Source organism: Betta splendens, chromosome 3 (assembly GCF_900634795.4).
Source record: "Betta splendens chromosome 3, fBetSpl5.4, whole genome shotgun sequence".
Taxonomy (NCBI): domain Eukaryota; kingdom Metazoa; phylum Chordata; class Actinopteri; order Anabantiformes; family Osphronemidae; genus Betta; species Betta splendens.
Window position 1 is genome coordinate 892,633 of NC_040883.2, and position 17,535 is coordinate 910,167.

Here is a 17,535-nt window from a genome sequence, read left to right on the forward strand (position 1 = left end):
TCTTGTCAAATGTATTTTATTGAAATCCAGCCAAATTTGAAGGTACAAATCCGATACTTTGAGGCAGCATCATGAGGTAGAAATCATTTAACACCTCAAGACAAGTCGCTTAAACACGGTAAGAGTCAAATATTCAGCCGTGAACTGAACCTCTGAGCTCATGGTTCCTTCATTAGAGTATGAATTTGTCTGAGTAGCACCTCTGCTGTTTGAACCTTTAACCTTCCCAGTGTCTCAACAACAACCTAACGGGTGTCAGCACCTGTTTGGACTCTTTCGTCCTGCATCAACAAAAGATCAAGAAGGATGTGATTGGTGCTTTTCAAAGGCCTTTCTTTATTGTATCATGGGGCTCTGGACAGATGAAAGCCTGTCTCTGAGATCCGGCCCCACGTCGGCCACAGGTTCACCACAGCGCGTTAGCTGTCGTCTGCAGGCAGCCATGGTAACCAGCCGTCCTCCCCCACAGTCCTGGGAGCAATGATGCTCTCCTTTGCCTGCAGGAGTCTTTCCAGACAAGGCGAGCTGACCTTGAAGGGCAGCGGCCCCCTGCTGAGGCGGCGCCTGGGCCCTGCGAGTGAGTCTGTGCTGGAGGACACGGCGTTGTCCTGGGTCACTCCTTGGCTGCAGCGTGTTGGTGGGCTGGGCCTCGACTCGGGGGCCTTCAGGGAGCAGGCGAGTGATGAGTGAAGCCGCCTGAGCTGAGTGGAAGAGTAGGAAGCTGCCGGCTCCACGTGTGGAGAGGAGGCACTGCTTTGGTTCTGCTGCTGGAAGGAGGAGCATCACATTAACATTCAGTCCGTCCTCAACACATGCAATTATATTGAAGGAAGTCTAGTTTGGATTTCAGAGATTGCAATTTAGAGCAAAGGACGCACTTTCCAGCTACTGCGGATCAGAACCATGGAGCTGACGTGACCGTTTGGAGGGAAACAGGATTTAAACTGAAAGCTGGGTTTTACACCTTTCAGCTTGTTCGTTTTCCTGCTTTCACCTAAAATCATAGTTTCTGGAGCAACTTTTTGTTTGGGGGTTTGATGATGAGTCGAGGTCCTGGCTCAAAACTGGCTCAGGAATAGGATGGAGGATCCACTGTCTTCCACAAGCTCATTATTTGACCTCTGCTGCGTCTGTTGCTTTAGGAAATCAGCAGTAAAAATACTGTGCACTAATACCTTCACTGTCCTCTTCCAGGATCCGGTTACATAATCGGACTCGCAACTCCACGTGACCAAGAATTGAACTGCTCTAACACTAAAACAGGAGCCGGACAGGATCCCAATAGATACTGTAGTTATTAGTATGCTGACATAGTGTTATTTCATTAAATATATATTCACAGTACAATTTCAAATATTTCCTAGTCCAATGAATTCAGCTCAATCACAAAACATCATAAGACTTTATAGGTTGATGTGAACATTTGAAGAGCTGGTAGCTCTGATCTTGTATTATTTGTATATTCACCTTCTGCTTCTTGGCTGCAGTGCTGTCGTCCGTCTGCGCCAGAGTAGCTTTGATGTGAGGGAACCAACTATGGAGCATTTCTTCCATTTTCAGTATAATACTGAAGAAGCGTCCACTAGAACAGACACAGACTGGAGTCATTAATGTGTAATATTCTTCATGATAGAACCACCTTCGTAAAGTGCTGCCTGCAGATTTTACACATTCAGATGAATCGAACTGCTGGTGTAACCACCTGAATAAGTGACGGGAACCGACCAGACGACGTCATTTGTTTCCTCTGCCTCGAATGTGAATGGGACATTCTTACAGCAGATTACAGTGCTGGCTCAGATGGCTTAGGGACGTCTCGCCAATGGCCATTACATAAGCCCCATAAAGCCTCAGGCAGCACATTCAGCACTCCATCTGATTGGTGGACAGCGTAAAACAGCACAAAGACTGAATCAGTGAGAGGCTGATCTGTGCATCACTGTCCCTGGATGAGCGTCACATCAGGACCAAGCGTGTTCAGTTCCACATGAGAAATGTGACTGGAGCGCTGGCGTTTCCCACACGTGGCAGCGGGGGAGGGCCTCCATCCATTCAGCCTATAAATAGAGCAGTAAGCTGTTCAAAAATGAACAGCACCACACGCAAACACCAAGCGTTTGACGTCAGACTAAAAATAAGCATCTGTGGCGAGCAGTAGAGCAGGGGTGCGTTGGTGCAGGAAGGACATCTGCCTCGGCTGGATGAAACACGCAGAACCAGAACCGTAAAGAATCAGCTGCAACACCTACTGTAGAGCCCTATGAAACATCACCATCACCGAACCAGAACTGATCACTGGAAAGACGAACTACAGATGCTAAGATGAAGCGTTATCCATGTCGTCTGTGTCGAGGCCACAGAAACACCGCACCCTTAGCTCAGTGCAAACACTGTTCATTTCCCTGAACATTAAGCATTTTAGTTGTGGATGTTTGTGTGTGTTAACACTGAGCTTTAACCACAAAAACCCATGAAGATTATTTCGGACTATTTGTGTAGTTTAGGTGAATTAGTGGTTAATTAGCCTGAATCACATAAGAGATTTAGTGAGACACTGTGTGAAACTAATCATTAGATCTTGTTTGTTTGTTTGAATCTTAACGTAGATGCAGTGAAGTCTGTCACGTCCTGAGAAACATAGCTCTGTCATAAAGTGTAAATCACACACTAACCTATTGAGTGACCTTCACATGCCTTCCTGTAATTGTGGAGGCTTTTTTTTTTTTCAGACGCCCTCCCATCAAATCTGGCATCAAAGACCAAAACCACGACACTTGAGAGCATGTTGATGCTCCGCACTCGTGAGGATTAAACAGTTTAGCTCACACACACAAGGAGGTCAAATACTTTGTGAGGCCTGGAAGGATCAGACCAGAACCGGGTCACCAACAGTCAGTTTTCAGTGCAGTGCTAACAAATGTTTACCCCATGTCTGGATTCTGGATGACGCCCATTATTCTCTGGATTCGGTCCATTGCGACGCTCTCTTGAAACCTGCTGAGTCCTGCAAGAAAAGAAACGAGGCACGAGGTCATGGAGAACTTCAGCTCACCTGAGCGCTGACATCAGACCTGGTCTACAGGTCCACAGGTCCATCTTAACAGCTGATCTGAGAGTTTCCCTACGTAATGCAGCCGTGAAGCAACAATCACACGCCTTCGTTTAATGAGACCTCAGGTCCTCTAATGTTGTGAGTGTCCAGAATGACTTCTACAGCCAGAATCCAGCTCAAAAGGCCCAAGAAGAAGCCACAGAGGCTTGATGTGATGCCTTCAGCGACTTTGCTGCCACTTAGCCTTCATCTGGAACTCGCTCAGTAAACGCTCGTCCAGCGAGCCGTTAATCTGCCACCACTCGAACACAAACACAGATTCATGCCACATACCGTAAAACAGCTGAAGCATCATGTTATATAGAAGCTATTTGGTATCTGATACATGGGAACGACAGGAGAACAAGGAGACGGTTAAGAACCGCAGGACGCTTTGAGGCTGCATCAGGAACCGCGCTGCTAAAACTGAGCATTCAGTCCAACTGTATTTATAGGAAATCGATGCATTGGCCAACGTGCTGTGGGCAAGACCCTTCAAGCTACCGCCTACCTCACATGATGAGAGACAATAAACCACATGAGATACCGGCTCAGACGTCGCCCGGTCTAACAAGGTCTGTGTCAGGTGTTCGGGAACCAGAGCACCTTGGCGAGAAGTGGGCTACTGGAACAAGAAAGAAATGGCTGAGATGCGAGAATAAGGCTCTGTTAGACTACTCAAGTAACCCTAGTCAGAGGGGTTACATGCAAAGAATGTGCGGCGAATGGGAATGGAGAAACCCACATTCAAGGCTGACTGCGAAGCAACTAGTAGCTCAGTGTTCCAACATCCACAAACAGCAACTGCTATCACAACTTGAGATTGACGAGATACAACACAAATGCTACGGCAAGGGGGAGCCAGGACGCCAGGTCAGAGGGGAGGTTTCACCATCTCCCCAACCGGAAATTGGGTACGAAGCCCCAATAAGCACAGATACGCTGAGCGAGGCAGCGACTGACCTGAAAGATAAGATCATGGCGAGATTGAACAGGCAACCCCGAACCCCACTACAACGGCTAAGTGAAGTACCATCAGAAAGATGTGTATGCAGCATTGAGAGCGATCCCTACCACAACAATCACAGAAACCAATGAGCTGATATACGCTTCAGCATCAGTGATCCTAGAGGTGCTTGGCTATAAGAGCAACCATGGGAGCCATGAGAAAAAATACCCACCATGGAAACGAAGGTTGGAGGCAAAAATCAAGGCAGCTCGGAGGGAAGTGAGCCAAATGAAATGGAAAGTGGATGAGACCACCCGCGGAGGGTGAGAATAGAGTGTGTGTGTGTGTATATATATATATATATATATATGTATATGTATGTATGTATATATATACATATGAATATATATACATACATATATGTATATATATATACACATTCTCACCCTCCGCGGGTGGTCTCATCCACTTTCCAAGCTCGGGTCCTCTACCAGAGGCCAGGGAGCTTGAGGGTTCTGCGCAGTATCCTTGCTGTTCCTAGGACTGCACTTTTCTGGACTAAGATGTCGGATGTTTTTCCAGGGATCTGTCGTAGCCACTCCTCCAGTTTGAGTCGATGTCTCGCTCACTCTTGGCGTACAGCTGGATGTCATCCATGTAGAGGAGGTGACTTATGGTGGCCCCATTCCGGAGTCGGTATCCATAGCCAGTCTTGTTTATTATTTGGCTGAGGGGGTTCAGACCTATGCAGAACAGCAGTGGGGACAGTGCATCTCCTTGGTATATGCCACATTTGACGGATACTTGGGCAAGTGGCTTCCCATTGGCTTCAAGGGTGGTTCTCCACAACCTCATCGAGTTTGCAATGAAGGCCCTTAGAGTTCTGTTGATGTTGTACAGCTCCAAGCATTCAGTGATCCATGTGTGTGGCATTGAGTCATAGGCTTTCTTGTAGTCGATCCAGGCTGTGCACAGGTTGGTGTGTCGCACTCTGCAGTCTTGGGCGACTGTTCTGTCTACCAGGAGTTGGTGTTTGGCTCCTCTGGTATCCTTACCAATGCCCTTCTGTGCTTCGCTCATGTATTGACTCATGTGCCCACTTATCTTAGCTGCGATGATGCCTGACATGAGCTCCATGTTGTGGAGAGACAGGTTATTGGCCGGTAGTTGGATGGGACTGTACCCTTTGAGGGATCCTTCATTATCAGGATAGTTCGCCTTTCGGTTAGCCATTCAGGGTGAGTTCCATCCCTTAGCAGCTGGTTCATTTGTGCTGCCAGGCCCTCATGGATTGCAGTGAGCTTCTTTAGCCAGTAGGCGTGGATCATGTCAGGGCCAGGTGCTGTCCAGTTTTTCATACCTGAGACTCTATGTTGGATGTCTGCCACTGTGATAGTCACTGGGTTCTGTTCAGGGAGGTTGCTGTGATCTTCCCTCAGATCCACCAGCCACTGTGCATCACTGTTGTGTGATGCCTCCCTTTCCCATATACCCTTCCAGTACTGTTCAGTTTCCAGCCTTGGTGGGTCTGCTCTGCTGTTATTACCCTGCCATTGAGAGTACACTTTCGCAGGTTGTGTTTTGAACAGCCGGTTTATTCGTCTGGCTTTCTTATCTCTGGTGTATCTCTTTAGGCCAGAGCCACGGACGCGCTGGGTACATACATATATATATATATACATACATATATATATATATACATATATATTATATATACACACTCTATTCTCACCCTCCGCGGGTGGTCTCATCCACTTTACAAGCTCGGGTCCTCTACCAGAGGCCAGGGAGCTTGAGGGTTCTGCGCAGTATCCTTGCTGTTCCTGGGACTGCACTTTTCTGGACTGAGATTTCGGATGTTTTTCCAGGGATCTGTCGTAGCCACTCCTCCAGTTTGGGGGTCACTGCCCCCAGTGCTCCGATCATCACAGGCACCACTGTGGCCTTCACCTTCCAAGCCTTCTCCAGTTCTTCTGAGCCCTTGGTATTTCTCTAGTTTCTCATGTTCCTTTTTCCTGATGTTGCCATCGCTTGGTATTGCCACATCCACCACTACGGCTTTCCTCTGCTCTTTATCCACCACCACAATGTCTGGTTGGTTCGCCATTACCATTCTGTCAGTCTGGATGTGGAAGTCCTGTGACTTTACCGATTGGGCTATCCACACACCAACCTGTGCACAGCCTGGATCGACTACAAGAAAGCCTATGACTCAATGCCACACACATGGATCACTGAATGCTTGGAGCTGTACAACATCAACAGAACTCTAAGGGCCTTCATTGCAAACTCGATGAGGTTGTGGAGAACCACCCTTGAAGCCAATGGGAAGCCACTTGCCCAAGTATCCATCAAATGTGGCATATACCAAGGAGATGCACTGTCCCCACTGCTGTTCTGCATAGGTCTGAACCCCCTCAGCCAAATAATAAACAAGACTGGCTATGGATACCGACTCCGGAACGGGGCCACCATAAGTCACCTCCTCTACATGGATGACATCAAGCTGTACGCCAAGAGTGAGCGAGACATCGACTCGCTGATCCACACCACCAGGATCTACAGCTCGGACATCGGGATGTCATTCGGACTCGAGAAATGTGGGAGGATGGTGACAAAGAGAGGCAAGGTAATCCACACAGAAGGGGTCTCACTCCCAGAAGGAACAATAGCAGACATTGAGGACAATTACAAGTACCTTGGAATACCACAGGCAAACGGCAACCTTGAACAGGCAACAAGGAATGCGGCAACAGCCAAATACCTCCAACGAGTAAGGCAAGTCCTATGAAGCCAGCTCAATGGCAAGAACAAATCCCGGGCAATAAACAGCTACGCTCTGCCAGTGATCAGATACCCTGCGGGAATAATAAGGTGGCCAAAGGAAGAGATACAGACCACAGATGTTAAGACACGAAAGCTCCTCACCATGCATGGAGGGTTCCACCCCAAATCCAGCACCCTGAGACTGTACGCTAGCCGCAAGGAAGGAGGCCGAGGACTAGTGAGCGTGAGAGCCACTATCCAGGATGAAACATCCAAGATCCATAAGTACATCAAGGATAAGGCCCCGACAGATGACGTGCTGAGTGAATGTCTCAGGCAGTGGAGAACAGAGGATGAGATGCTGAAAGAGGGACCATCATGGGAGGACAAGCCCTTGCACGGGATGTACCACCGGAACATAACTGAAGTGGCTGATCTCAACAAATCCTACCAATGGCCTGAAAGGGCTGGGCTGAAGAACAGCACAGAGGCACTCATCCTGGCCGCACAGGAGCAGGCCCTGAGCACCAGAGCCATAGAGGCCCAGATCTACCACACCAGACAAGACCCAAGGTGTAGACTGTGCAAAGAGGCCCCTGAGACGGTCCAGCACATAACTGCAGGGTGTAAGATGCTGGCAGGGAAAGCATACATGGAACGCCATAACCAAGTGGCTGGCATAGTATACAGGAACATCTGCGCGGAGTATGGACTGGAAACCCCAAGGTCAAAGTGGGAAACACCTCCCAAGGTGGTAGAGAACGAGCGAGCCAAGATCCTGTGGGACTTCCAGATACAGACAGACAGAATGGTAATGGCGAACCAACCAGACATTGTGGTGGTGGATAAAGAGCAGAGGAAAGCCGTAGTGGTGGATGTGGCAATACCAAGCGATGGCAACATCAGGAAAAAAGAACATGAGAAACTAGAGAAATACCAAGGGCTCAGAGAAGAACTGAAGAAGGCTTGGAAGGTGAAGGCCACAGTGGTGCCTGTGGTGATCGGAGCACTAGGGACTGTGACCCCCAAACTGGAGGAGTGGCTACGACAGATCCCTGGAAAAACATCCGAAATCTCAGTCCAGAAAAGTGCAGTCCTAGGAACAGCAAGGATACTGCGCAGAACCCTCAAGCTCCCTGGCCTCTGGTAGAGGACCCGAGCTTGGAAAGTGGATGAGACCACCCACGGAGGGTGAGAATAGAGTGTATATATATATATATATATATATATATATATATATTTATATTTATATTTATATTTATTTATTTATGAAACTTAAAAGGAGCAGGCACTGAAATACAAATAAAACAAGGCAAGTAAACATAAAACAAAGATAAAAGCAATAAAACAGTAAAAGCGCTAGACGTCATAACATCTGAGGAGACACTTACGTTCAGAGTATCTGCCTGATCTGAGGCCGCACAGGATGGTGGACAGAGGCTGGAGGTAGCACTGCAGCTCCGCGAGCTGTGAAGAGACAGTCCGGTTAGCGCCACGCTGCCGGAACCAGACCCACAGACGCGCTGGGTTCACGCTGCCGGAACCAGACCCACAGACGCGCTGGGTTCACGCTGCCGGAACCAGACCCACAGACGCGCTGGGTTCACGCTGCCGGAACCAGACCCACAGACGCGTTGGGTTCACGCTGCCGGAACCAGAGCCACAGACGCATTGGGTTCAGGCTGAACCAGGAACCAGAGCCACGGACGCGCTGGGTTCACGCTGAACCAGGAACCAGAGCCACGGACGCGTTGGGTTCATGTGGCCGGAATCAGACCCACAGACGCGTTGGGTTCACGCTGCCGGAACCAGAGCCACAGACGCATTGGGTTCAGGCTGAACCAGGAACCAGAGCCACGGACGCGCTGGGTTCACGCTGAACCAGGAACCAGAGCCACGGACGCGTTGGGTTCAGGCTGAACCAGGAACCAGAGCCACGGACGCGCTGGGTTCAGGCTGAACCAGGAACCAGAGCCACGGACGCGCTGGGTTCAGGCTGAACCAGGAACCAGAGCCACGGACGCGCTGGGTTCAGGCTGAACCAGGAACCAGAGCCACGGACGCGTTGGGTTCAGGCTGAACCAGGAACCAGAGCCACGGACGCGTTGGGTTCAGGCTGAACCAGGAACCAGAGCCACGGACGCGCTGGGTTCACGCTGAACCAGGAACCAGAGCCACGGACGCGTTGGGTTCAGGCTGAACCAGGAACCAGAGCCACGGACGCGCTGGGTTCAGGCTGAACCAGGAATCAGACCCACAGACGCGCTGGGTTCACGCTGCCGGAACCAGAGCCACGGACGCGCTGGGTTCACGCTGCCGGAACCAGAGCCACGGACGCGCTGGGTTCACGCTGAACCAGGAACCAGAGCCACGGACGCGCTGGGTTCACGCTGCCGGAACCAGTTCCATTAGGTTCCTTTTGACACCGACATTATTAACTTTTCCTTCAGTCTCCAATGTTCACACTCATCTGAGGTTTTCTGTCCCATCAGATGCTTTCACACAGTGACATCATTACGCTGCTCTGGCATCTGACTGCTTTGTACATACACGAACGTGAACACGTATGTACATATGAACATGTACAGTTTCTGGCCCAGTCATTTCCAGGATTCCGTCTAGTCAAAGGCTTATTTACGTTTCCACAGCGTGAAGCCGGGTCTCAGGTCTGAGTCTATGTTACTGTTGTCTCACCTTGTGCGTGAACTGTTTGTGTTCTGTGTCTGGTTCTGCCCGACCGGTACCGTGCGCTCTGTCCCGGGCCAACAGACACACCGAGGTGAACCCCTGAATGGGCCTGAATGCGTCTTCGTCCTTACAGTCGCTCCTCCTCCTCTTGTGGGTTCCGGAGCAGAAGGAGCTTCTGGTCGAGGACGGCGCCGGTGGCTCCACCACCAGCTCAGGGTTCTGTGGACCGTCACAGTCGTCCTCATCGCTGGCGAGCCAGTCGAGAGAACAATCCGAATCCGACGTGGACATTGTGCCTCTAGATCGTCATCCAACAGAGAGCATCACGGACCTGCCACAGAAACATCCTGTCAAACGTCTGTCAACGGAAGCGATGAACACGGACCCACATCCAGGATAAGACCTGACACCAGTGACCTGGAGGTGCTTCTGGACCATCTTTCAAATATTTAATCTTTACTTTGCTTTATCCACATTGAAAAAAACTTGACCTATGTGAACGGGTGAAATTCAAATGAAGCGTGTGAGTTGTAGGTTTTGACTGAAAGGGTCGTGAACGTTAAACCAGAGAGGCTCAGACGTCCAGCGTTTGAGTGGAGGCTCAGGAGCTAAATGGAGACACTGGTCAGTGTCACTGGAGCTTCTTCTGACCTGACATGGTTCACAGTCTACATTTACCCACAAAGTCTCAAAACATGACACAAAATGTGCTTTTATGATAAACTATTAATGAGACAGTACGAAATTAATGACTGGCTAGAATAGAAAAGTTGGTTTTTCTACGTTAGACACACTTTACAGGCAGCGTTTTTAGAAGAGCAGTGTTTGACTCCACATCTGCAGATTGTCCTCATTCATGTCATTCACAGTTGTAACCGATGCGTCCAACAGCACAGCGCGGAATGAGTGAAGGTACGGGCGAGCACATTAAATAACCGTCGTCCAACATTATGTAAGAAAAGCATCCAAACACATGGAGCCGCAGGTTCACGTGCACTCACGCTGTTGATACAAGTGACGACGGCCGCTCGCTCCAAACGCAAATAATCACGACAGAAGAATGTTCAGGAAGCGTCGACACTGCGGGGAACGTCACTGCTGCGGGATTTGTAGCAGACGGAGAACCGAACCGAACCGAGCCGAGCTGCGCGGGACACCGCACCTCCAGCGCGTCTGTTTTTGCGCAGCGTCTTTGCGTCAGTTCGAAGACTTCAGGCGACTCGACTCGTGATGTTCGCTGTCAGAAAGCGGCGCAGCGTCACTTACCAGCAGCCACGCGCGTCTCCCGACCAGGCGGGCCGCCGTGTGCGCGCGCCGCTGACTGCGTGAAACCACGAGCGCAGCTGACGCAGGGAGGCGCGCGGGAGTCGCATCCAGCCCGTGCAGCCTCTCCCCGGGCAACGTGTTCCGAGAGGGGCGGGTCGCAGCAGCGCCTGCTCACGCACACGAACCGGAAGCGCCCCGCACCAATGTGACCGCGCTGTGACGAAACAATGAAGCCGCCACCGCTTTGAGCGGAGCTTCTGCACCAGAGCAGCAGCAGCAGCAGCACGGGACGCGCGGAATGAGGGAGGTGGTTCTCCACCAACCTCATCGAGTTTGCAATGAAGGCCCTTGAGTTCTGTTGATGTGTACAGCTCCAAGCATTCAGTGATCCATGGTGTGTGGATTGAGTCATAGGCTTTCTTGTAGTCGATCCAGGCTGTGCACAGGTTGGTGTGTCGCACTCTGCAGTCTTGGGCGACTGTTCTGTCTACCAGGAGTTGGTGTTTGGCTCCTCTGGTATCCTTACCAATGCCTTCTGTGCTTCGCTCATGTATTGACTCATGTGCCCACTTATCTTAGCTGCGATGATGCCTGACATGAGCTCCATGTTGTGGAGAGACAGGTTATTGGCGGTAGTTGGATGGGACTGTACCCTTTGAGGGATCCTCATTATCAGGATAGTTCGCCTTTCGGTTAGCCATTCAGGGTGAGTTCCATCCCTTAGCAGCTGGTTCATTTGTGCTGCAGGCCCTCATGGATTGCAGTGAGCTCTTTAGCCAGTAGGCGTGGATCATGTCAGGGCCAGGTGCTGTCCAGTTTTATACCTGAGACTCTATGTTGGATGTCTGCCACTGTGTAGTCACTGGGTTCTGTTCAGGGAGGTTGCTGTGATCTTCCCTCAGATCCACCAGCCACTGTGCATCACTGTTGTGTGATGCCTCCCTTTCCCATATACCCTTCAGTACTGTTCAGTTTCCAGCCTTGGTGGGTCTGCTCTGCTGTTATACCCTGCCATTGAGAGTACACTTTCGCAGGTTGTGTTTGAACAGCCGGTTTATTCGTCTGGCTTTCTATCTCTGGTGTATCTCTTTAGCCAGAGCCACGGACGCGCTGGGTACATACATATATAATATATACATACATATATTAATATACATATTATATTATATATAAACACTCTATTCTCACCCTCCGCGGGTGGTCTCAATCCACTTTACAAGCTCGGGTCCTCTACCAGAGGCAGGGAGCTTGAGGGTTCTGCGCAGTATCCTTGCTGTTCCTGGGACTGCACTTTTCTGGACTGAGATTTCGGATGTTTTTCCAGGGATCTGTCGTAGCCACTCCTCCAGTTTGGGGGTCACTGCCCCCAGTGCTCCGATCATCACAGCACCACTGTGGCCTTCACCTTCCAAGCCTTTCCAGTTCTTCTGAGCCCTTGGTATTCTCTAGTTTCTCATGTTCCTTTTTCCTGATGTTGCCATCGCTTGGTATTGCCACATCCACCACTACGGCTTTCCTCTGCTCTTTATCCACCACCACAATGTCTGGTTGGTTCGCCATTACCATTCTGTCAGTCTGGATGTGGAAGTCCTGTGACTTTACCGATTGGGCTATCCACACACCAACCTGTGCACAGCCTGGATCGACTACAAGAAAGCTATGACTCAATGCCCACACACATGGATCACTGAATGCTTGGAGCTGTACAACATCAACAGAACTCTAAGGGCCTTCATTGCAAACTCGATGAGGTTGTGGAGAACCACCCTTGAAGCCAATGGGAAGCCACTTGCCCAAGTATCCATCAAATGTGGCATATACCAAGGAGATGCACTGTCCCCACTGCTGTTCTGCATAGGTCTGAACCCCCTCAGCCAAATAAAAACAGACTGGCTATGGATACCGACTCCGGAACGGGGCCACCATAAGTCACCTCCTCTACATGGATGACATCAAGTGTACGCCAAGAGTGAGCGAGCATCGACTCGCTGATCCACACCACCAGGATCTACAGCTCGGACATCGGGAGTCATTCGTGGATCGAGAAATGTGGGAGGATGGTGCACAAGAGAGGCAAGGTAATCCACACAGAAGGGGTCTCACTCCCAGAAGGAACAATAGCAGACATTGAGGACAATTACAAGTACCTTGGAATACCACAGGCAAACGGCAACCTTGAACAGGCAACAAGGAATGCGGCAACAGCCAAATACCTCCAACGAGTAAGGCAAGTCCTATGAAGCCAGCTCAATGGCAAGAACAAATCCCGGGCAATAAACAGCTACGCTCTGCCAGTGATCAGATACCTGCGGGAATAATAAGGTGGCCAAAGGAAGAGACAGACCACAGATGTTAAGACACGAAAGCTCCTCACCATGCTGGAGGGTTCCACCCCAAATACGCACCCTGAGACTGTACGCTAGCCGCAGGAAGGAGGCCGAGGACTAGTGAGCGTGAGAGCCACTATCCAGGATGAAACATCCAAGATCCATAAGTACATCAAGGATAAGGCCCCGACAGATGACGTGCTGAGTGAATGTCTCAGGCAGTGGAGAACAGAGGATGAGATGCTGAAAGAGGGACCATCATGGGAGGACAAGCCCTTGCACGGGATGTACCACCGGAACATAACTGAAGTGGCTGATCTCAACAAATCTACCAATGGCCTGAAAGGGCTGGGCTGAAGACACAGCACAGAGGCACTCATCCTGGCCGCACAGGAGCAGGCCCTGAGCACCAGAGCCATAGAGGCCCAGATCTACCACACCAGACAAGACCCAAGGTGTAGACTGTGCAAAGAGGCCCCTGAGACGGTCCAGCACATAACTGCAGGGTGTAAGATGCGAGGGAAAGCATACATGGAACGCCATAACCAAGTGGCTGGATAGTATACAGGAACATCTGCGCGGAGTATGGACTGGAAACCCGCGTCAAAGTGGGAAAACCTCCCAAGGTGGTAGAGAACGAGCGAGCCAAGATCCTGTGGGACTTCCAGATACAGACAGACAGATGGTAATGGCGAACCAACCAGACATTGTGGTGGTGGATAAAGAGCAGAGGAAAGCCGTAGTGGTGGATGTGGCAATACCAAGCGATGGCAACATCAGGAAAAAAGAAAATGAGAAAACTGAGAAATACCAAGGGCTCAGAGAAGAACTGAGAAGGCTTGGAAGGTGAAGGCCACGTGGTGCCTGTGGTGATCGGAGCACTAGGGACTGTGACCCCCAACTGGAGGAGTGGCTACGACAGAACCTGGAAAAACATCCGAAATCTCAGTCCAGAAAAGTGCAGTCCTAGGAACAGCAAGGATACTGGCAGAACCCTCAAGCTCCCTGGCCTCTGGTAGAGGACCCGAGCTTGGAAAGTGGATGAGACCACCCACGGAGGGTGAGAATAGAGTGTATATATATATATATATCTATATATATATATATATATATATATTTATATTTATATTTATATTTATTATTTATTGAAACTTAAAAGGAGCAGGCACTGAAATACAAATAAAACAAGGCAAGTAAACATAAAACAAAGATAAAAGCAATAAAACAGTAAAAGCGCTAGAAGTCATAACATCTGAGGAGACACTTACGTTCAGAGTACTGCCTGATCTGAGGCCGCACAGGATGGTGGACAGAGGCTGGAGGTAGCACTGCAGCTCCGCGAGCTGTGAAGAGACAGTCCGGTTAGCGCCACGCTGCCGGAACCAGACCCACAGACGCGCTGGGTTCACGCTGCCGGAACCAGACCCACAGACGCGCTGGGTTCACGCTGCCGGGAACCAGACCCACAGACGCGCTGGGTTCACGCTGCCGGAACCAGACCCACAGACGCGTTGGGTTCACGCTGCCGGAACCAGAGCCACAGACGCATTGGGTTCAGGCTGAACCAGGAACCAGAGCCACGGACGCGCGGGTTCACGCTGAACCAGGAACCAGAGCCACGGGACCTCAGTGCAAACACTGTTCATTTCCCTGAACATTAAGCATTTTAGTTGTGGATGTTTGTTGTGTGTTAACACTGAGCTTTAACCACAAAAACCCATGAAGATTATTTCGGACTATTTGTGTAGTTTAGGTGAATTAGTGGTTAATTAGCCTGAATCACATAAGAGATTTAGTGAGACACTGTGTGAAACTAATCATTAGATCTTGTTTGTTTGTTTGAATCTTAACGTAGATGCAGTGAAGTCTGTCACGTCCTGAGAAACATAGCTCTGTCATAAAGTGTAAATCACACACTAACCTATTGAGTGACCTTCACATGCCTTCCTGTAATTGTGGAGGCTTTTTTTTTTTTTCAGACGCCCCTCCCATCAAATCTGGCATCAAAGACCAAAACCACGACACTTGAGAGCATGTTGATGCTCCGCACTCGTGAGGATTAAACAGTTTAGCTCACACACACAAGGAGGTCAAATACTTTGTGAGGCCTGGAAGGATCAGACCAGAACCGGGTCACCAACAGTCAGTTTTCAGTGCAGTGCTAAACAAATGTTTACCCCATGTCTGGATTCTGGATGACGCCCATTATTCTCTGGATTCGGTCCATTGCGACGCTCTCTTGAAACCTGCTGAGTCCTGCAAGAAAAGAAACGAGGCACGAGGTCATGGAGAACTTCAGCTCACCTGAGCGCTGACATCAGACCTGGTCTACAGGTCCACAGGTCCATCTTAACAGCTGATCTGAGAGTTTCCCTACGTAATGCAGCCGTGAAGCAACAATCACACGCCTTCGTTTAATGAGACCTCAGGTCCTCTAATGTTGTGAGTGTCCAGAATGACTTCTACAGCCAGAATCCAGCTCAAAAGGCCCAAGAAGAAGCCACAGAGGCTTGATGTGATGCCTTCAGCGACTTTGCTGCCACTTAGCCTTCATCTGGAACTCGCTCAGTAAACGCTCGTCCAGCGAGCCGTTTAATCTGCCACCACTCGAACACAAACACAGATTCATGCCACATACCGTAAAACAGCTGAAGCATCATGTTATATAGAAGCTATTTGGTATCTGATACATGGGAACGACAGGAGAACAAGGAGACGGTTAAGAACCGCAGGACGCTTTGAGGCTGCATCAGGAACCGCGCTGCTAAAACTGAGCATTCAGTCCAACTGTATTTATAGGAAATCAATGCATTGGCCAACGTGCTGTGGGCAAGACCCTTCAAGCTACCGCCTACCTCACATGATGAGAGACAATAAACCACATGATGATACCGGCTCAGACGTCGCCCGGTTCTAACAAGGTCTGTGTCAGGTGTTCGGGAACCAGAGCACCTTGGCGAGAAGTGGGCTACTGGAACAAGAAAGAAATGGCTGAGATGCGAGAATAAGGCTCTGTTAGACTACTCAAGTAACCCTAGTCAGAGGGGTTACATGCAAAGAATGTGCGGCGAATGGGAATGGAGAAACCCACATTCAAGGCTGACTGCGAAGCAACTAGTAGCTCAGTGTTCCAACATCCACAAACAGCAACTGCTATCACAACTTGAGATTGACGAGATACAACACAAATGCTACGGCAAGGGGGAGCCAGGACGCCAGGTCAGAGGGGAGGTTTCACCATCTCCCCAACCGGAAATTGGGTACGAAGCCCCAATAAGCACAGATACGCTGAGCGAGGCAGCGACTGACCTGAAAGATAAGATCATGGCGAGATTGAACAGGCAACCCCGAACCCCACTACAACGGCTAAGTGAAGTACCATCAGAAAGATGTGTATGCAGCATTGAGAGCGATCCCTACCACAACAATCACAGAAACCAATGAGCTGATATACGCTTCAGCATCAGTGATCCTAGAGGTGCTTGGCTATAAGAGCAACCATGGGAGCCATGAGAAAAAATACCCACCATGGAAACGAAGGTTGGAGGCAAAAATCAAGGCAGCTCGGAGGGAAGTGAGCCAAATGAAATGGAAAGTGGATGAGACCACCCGCGGAGGGTGAGAATAGAGTGTGTGTGTGTGTGTGTGTGTATATATATATATATATATGTATATGTATGTATGTATATATATACATATGAATATATATACATACATATATGTATATATATATACACATTCTCACCCTCCGCGGGTGGTCTCATCCACTTTCCAAGCTCGGGTCCTCTACCAGAGGCCAGGGAGCTTGAGGGTTCTGCGCAGTATCCTTGCTGTTCCTAGGACTGCACTTTTCTGGACTAAGATGTCGGATGTTTTTCCAGGGATCTGTCGTAGCCACTCCTCCAGTTTGAGTCGATGTCTCGCTCACTCTTGGCGTACAGCTGGATGTCATCCATGTAGAGGAGGTGACTTATGGTGGCCCCATTCCGGAGTCGGTATCCATAGCCAGTCTTGTTTATTATTTGGCTGAGGGGGTTCAGACCTATGCAGAACAGCAGTGGGGACAGTGCATCTCCTTGGTATATGCCACATTTGACGGATACTTGGGCAAGTGGCTTCCCATTGGCTTCAAGGGTGGTTCTCCACAACCTCATCGAGTTTGCAATGAAGGCCCTTAGAGTTCTGTTGATGTTGTACAGCTCCAAGCATTCAGTGATCCATGTGTGTGGCATTGAGTCATAGGCTTTCTTGTAGTCGATCCAGGCTGTGCACAGGTTGGTGTGTCGCACTCTGCAGTCTTGGGCGACTGTTCTGTCTACCAGGAGTTGGTGTTTGGCTCCTCTGGTATCCTTACCAATGCCCTTCTGTGCTTCGCTCATGTATTGACTCATGTGCCCACTTATCTTAGCTGCGATGATGCCTGACATGAGCTCCATGTTGTGGAGAGA

The 17,535-nt window shown here is 49.8% G+C and overlaps 1 protein-coding gene across 12 annotated transcripts in view; it reads right to left on the bottom strand.

Annotated features, from left to right (window-relative positions):
• The window catches only part of LOC114852183 (uncharacterized), a 27,614-nt gene continuing 10,079 nt past the window's right edge, over positions 1–17,535 (bottom strand). For 9 of the 12 annotated variants that reach the window (XM_055507514.1, XM_055507520.1, XM_055507513.1 and 6 more), the window contains exons 4-6: positions 15,265–15,343; positions 1,468–1,582; positions 1–767 (exon numbers count right to left, since the gene is read on the bottom strand). In XM_055507514.1, the coding sequence (XP_055363489.1) occupies positions 420–767; positions 1,468–1,582; positions 15,265–15,343 (542 nt within the window). In that variant the 3' untranslated portion in view covers positions 1–419. Of the gene's footprint in view, positions 768–1,467; positions 1,583–2,925; positions 3,005–8,197; positions 8,274–9,500; positions 9,826–10,495; positions 10,517–10,760; positions 10,867–15,264; positions 15,344–17,535 lie in introns of those variants that run through there. The other 3 variants (XM_029144387.3, XM_029144385.3, XM_029144386.3) reach the window with 3 other exon arrangements.